At 42.4% G+C, this 5,408-nt stretch overlaps 1 protein-coding gene across 1 annotated transcript in view; it reads left to right on the top strand.

The window, feature by feature from the left end:
- LOC107307407 (maltase-glucoamylase, intestinal-like) overlaps positions 1-5,408 on the top strand; it is a 78,514-nt gene that overhangs the window by 46,626 nt on the left and 26,480 nt on the right. Inside the window, exons 21-22 of the mRNA XM_032441806.1 lie at positions 451-589; positions 665-798. Coding sequence (XP_032297697.1) covers positions 451-589; positions 665-798 — 273 coding nt within the window. The remainder of the gene's footprint in view (positions 1-450; positions 590-664; positions 799-5,408) is intronic.

Raw genomic sequence — 5,408 nt, 5'->3', positions numbered from 1 at the left:
ATGGCCAACCCCAATGTAGGCGATGCCAACCAAAAAAGTAACATTTCCGAGTCATTTTTTGGGTTGAAATCTGTGTTTTCACACCTAAAACAACAGACCCCATAGTCTCTATTATGGCCTAGAGACCCCATAGTCCTTATTATGGCCTAAAACAAGAGACCCCATAGTTGTTATGATGGCCAAACCCAATGTAGGCGATACCAACCAAAAAAGTAACATTTCCAAGTCAATTTTTGGGTTGAAATCTGTGTGTTTTCGCACCTAAAACAAGAGACCCCATAGTCTTTATTATGGCCTAGAGACCCCATAGTCCTTATTATGGCCTAAAACAAGAGACCCCATAGTCGTTATGATGGCCAACCCCAATGTAGGCGATGCCAACCAAAAAAGTAACATTTCCGAGTCATTTTTTGGGTTGAAATCTCTGTATTTTCACCCCATTTCCCACAGAATTGGGGAACAGAGAAGACGGCCTGGCCTACAAAACCCTTTGCATGGAGGGCGTCCATATTATGGCCGACGGCAGCGAGCGCCGCCATTACGACGTCCATAACCTCTACGGATGGTCCCAAACCAAACCTACCTTAGAGTAAGTCTTATTTTTTACTTCTTTTCCACTTTTTCACCCCAAAACTGAGCCCTGATGATCATTTGTGACCCCCAGTGCGTTGAGGAGGATCACGAAGGAGAGGGGGATCGTCATCACGCGTTCGACGTACCCCACAAGTGGGCAATGGGCCGGACATTGGTTGGGGGACAACACGGCGGCGTGGGACCAGTTGTACAAATCTATCATTGGTGAGTCGATGGAGATCCCAAAAACACGCGTTTTCAGCCCAAAAATCACATCCTTTCAACCCATTACTTCAATGAGGATGGACAGATCCTTCCTGACCCACGTTTTTTGCCCCAAAATTGCATCCATTTCAATGTATGGGATCCCCATTGCTTGAAGGATGAAGTCCGGATCCTTCCTGACCCATTTCCTTCCTTTTTTGCCCCAAAACCATGTCCTTTTCACATATGGGATCCCATTACTTCAATGAGGATGGCCAGATCCCTCTTGACCCACGTTTTTTGCCCCAAAATCACATCCATTTCAACATATAGAATCCTATTACTTCAATGACGATGGCCGGATCCTTCTTGACCCATTTCCTCCCTTTCTTGCCCCAAAATCACATCCATTTCAACATATGGGATCCCCATTGCTTCAATAACGATGGCTGGATCCTTCTTGACCCATTTCCTCCCTTTCTTGCCCCCAAATCACATCCATTTCACATATGGGATCCCATTGCTTGAAGATCGAAGGCCGTATCATTCTTGACCAATTTCCTTCCTTTTTTGACCCAAAATCACATCCATTTCAACATATGGGATCCCCATTGCTTCAATAACGATGGCTGGATCCTTCTTGACCCATTTCCTTCCTTTTTTGCCCCAAAATCACATCCTTTTCAACATATAGGATCCTATTACTTCAATGAGGATGGACAGATCCCTCTTGACCCATGTTTTTTGCCCCAAAATCGCATCCTTTTCAACAAATGGGATCCCATTGCTTGAAGATCGAAGGCCGGATCCTTCCTGACCCATTTCCTTCCTTTTTTGCCCCAAAATCACATCCTTTCAACATATAGGATCCCATTTCTTCAATGAGGATGGACAGATCCCTCTTGACCCACGTTTTTTGCCCCAAAATCACATCCATTTCAACATATGGGATCCCATTGCTTGAAGATCGAAGGCCGGATCCTTCTTGATCCATTTCCTTCCTTTTTTGCCCCAAAATCACATCCATTTCAACATATAGGATCCCATTACTTCAATGACGATGGCCAGATCCTTCTTGACCCATTTCCTCCCTTTCTTGCCCCAAAATCACATCCATTTCAACATATAGGATCCCATTGCTTCAATAACGATGGCTGGATCCTTCTTGACCCATTTCCTTCCTTTCTTGCCCCTAAATCACATCCATTTCAACATATAGGATCCCATTACTTCAATGAGGATGGCCAGATCCTTCTTGATCCATTTCCTTCCTTTCTTGCCCCAAAATCACGTCCATTTCAATGTATGGGATCCCATTGCTTGAAGATCGAAGACCGGATCCTTCCTGACCCATTTCCTTCCTTTTTTGCCCCAAAATCACATCCTTTTCAACATATTGGATCCTATTACTTTAATGAGGATGGTCAGATCCCTCTTGACCCACATTTTTTGCCCCAAAATCGCATCCATTTCAACATATGGGATCCCATTGCTTGAAGATCAAAGGCCGGATCCTTCTTGACCCATTTCCTTCCTTTTTTGCCCCAAAATCACATCCATTTCAACATATAGGATCCCCATTGCTTCAGTGACGATGGCCGGATCCTTCTTGACCCATTTCCTTCCTTTCTTGCCCCAAAATCACATCCATTTCAACATATAGGATCCCATTACTTCAATGACGATGGCCAGATCCTTCTTGACCCATTTCCTCCCTTTTTTGCCCCAAAATCACGTCCATTTCAACATATAGGATCCCCATTGCTTCAATGACGATAACTGTATCCTTCTTGACCCATTTCCTTCCTTTTTTGCCCCAAAATCACGTCCTTTTCACATATGGGATCCCCATTGCTTCAATGACGATGACCAGATCCTTCTTGACCCATTTCCTTCCTTTTTTGCCCCAAAATCACATCCTTTCAACATATAGGATCCTATTACTTCAATGAGGATGGACAGATCCCTCTTGACCCATGTTTTTTGCCCCAAAATCACGTCCATTTCAACATATGGGATCCCCATTGCTTGAAGATCTAAGGCCGGATCCTTCTTGACCCATTTCCTCCTTTTCTTGCCCCAAAATCGCATCCATTTCAACATATAGGATCCTATTACTTCAGTGAGGATGGCCAGATCCCTCTTGACCCTCGTTTTTTGCCCCAAAATCACGTCCTTTTCACATATGGGATCCCCATTGCTTCAATGACGATGGCCGGATCCTTCCTGACCCATTTCCTCCCTTTCTTGCCCCAAAATCACATCCATTTCAACATATGGGATCCCATTGCTTGAAGATCGAAGGCCGGATCCTTCCTGACCCATTTCCTTCCTTTCTTGCCCCAAAATCACATCCTTTTCAACATATTGGATCCTATTACTTTAATGAGGATGGACAGATCCCTCTTGACCCACGTTTTTTGCCCCAAAATCACATCCTTTTCACATATGGGATCCCATTGCTTGAAGATCGAAGGCTGGATCCTTCCTGACCCATTTCCTTCCTTTTTTGCCCCAAAATCACATCCATTTCAACATATAGGATCCCATTGCTTCAATAACGATGGCTGGATCCTTCTTGACCCATTTCCTTCCTTTTTTGCCCCAAAATCACATCCATTTCAACATATGGGATCCCATTGCTTGAAGATCGAAGGCCGGATCCTTCTTGACCCATTTTCTTCCTAAAATGATTTAAATTCGGTATTTTCAGCCCCAAAATGAGATTTGATGTTGGTATTTTCAACAGTGGATGACGATAAAATTTGGTATTTTCAGCCCCAAAATGAGAATTTGATGTTGGTATTTTTCAATGGTGAGATGATAAAATTTCGGGTATTTTTCAGCCCCAGAAAAATTGAGATTTGTATGTTTGCGTATTTTCAACATGTGAGATGATAAAATTAGTATTTTCAGCCCCAAAATGACCGACCTCTCCGCACTGTTTCGGTATTTTCAAACAGTTGAGTGATTATAATATTCGTATTTTCCAGCCCCAAAATTGGCGATTTGAATCGCTTGGTATTTCTTCAACAGCGAGACGATAAAACTTCCGCGGTATTTTCAGCCCAAATATGCCATTCTTGATGTTGGGTGATTTTCAACGGTGAAGATTATTAAATCGGTATTTTCAGCCCAACAATTTGCGATTCTGACTGTTGGCTAGTTTTCAACAGCGAGACGATAAACATATCGGGTATCTTTCAGGCCCAAAATCCTCGAGATTTTAATGTTCGGTATTTCAAACAGTGAGATCGATAAAATCGGTATTTTCACCCCAAAGAGAGTTTGACTGTTGGGTATTTCTCAACCAGTGAGATGCATTCTAAAATTTCGGTATTTTCAGCCCCAAAAATGAGATTTGATGTTGGTATTTCTCACAGTGAGATCCGATTAAAAATTCGTGGTATTTTCAGTCCCAAAACATGAGATTTTGATGTTTTGGTATTTTCACAGTGAGATGATAAAATTTGGTATTTTCAGCCCCAAAATGAGATTTGATGTTGGTATTTTCAACAGTGAGATGATAAAATTTGGTATTTTCAGCCCCAAAATGAGATTTGATGTTGGTATTTTCAACAGCGGAGATGAATAAAATTTGGGTATTTTCGAGCCCCAAAATGCGATTTTTGATGGTTGGTATTTCAACAGTGAAGATGATAAAATTTGGACTTTGATTTTGGGGCAAGAAAGGGAGGAAATGGGTCAAGAATGGATCCGGCCATCGTCATTGAAGCAATAGGGATTCCATTGTGAAATGGATGTCGTGAAATCAACTTTGGATTTTGGGCAAGAAAGGAAGGAAATGGGTCAATGAATAGGATCTGGCTATTGTCATTAACACGCATATGGGGATCCCATATGTTGAACCCATGCGATGTGACTTTTGGGGCAAGAAAGGAAGGAAATGCCGGTCAAGAAGGATATCTGTCGTGTGCATGTAAAACGTCAATCTGGGGACTCCCATTATGTTTAAATGGATGCGATTTCTGCGGGCCAAGGAAAAGGAAGGAATTGGGTCACGCACCGCGCAATCGCTTGCGAACTTTTCATGTCTTCTAATTATATTGTTTTGGGATTTCCTCCTATTTCCTCAGTGTTGCCGCAAATGAGATATAATGTATGATTTTGGTGTTCTAATTAGTGGTGCTCAGAAGGAAGGTAAGTGGATAGAGATGTTGTGTGTCGCTCAAGAAAAGGATCCAGGCTCTCATCCGCGCTCACTCGCACCGCAGACGATGAGGGTATTATAATGCCCCAATATGATCGCACACCGAGTTTTGGATAAGTTAGAATATTAGGGCATAAATGATAAAAGGCAGGGTGTGGGAAACACCTGCGTAAGTTCAAGAATTAGTAGAAATTATTACTCTTGGGCAAAGCTGGGTAGGGGGGTCCTTAAATCGTTTTCAAATTTTAAAAAAAAAAGGCAAATGGATGGAGAGGGAAAAATTTAATCCCCCCATTACCTGTTTTTGATAAAAAAAATGGATGGCGGGGTGGGTGTATTTTTTTGTGGGGTCAAAGTGACCAGCACGGCAGCGGAAGATTGTGGGAGATTCAAGGGATGTTTTCTGGATAAACTTCATCCTTCTAAGCAGATGCGTGAGCTAAAGATCTCAGTGTCTAAT

This window comes from Coturnix japonica, unplaced genomic scaffold, assembly GCF_001577835.2.
Source record: "Coturnix japonica isolate 7356 unplaced genomic scaffold, Coturnix japonica 2.1 chrUnrandom587, whole genome shotgun sequence".
NCBI lineage: Eukaryota > Metazoa > Chordata > Aves > Galliformes > Phasianidae > Coturnix > Coturnix japonica.
This window is presented reverse-complemented; position numbering and strand designations above follow the sequence as displayed.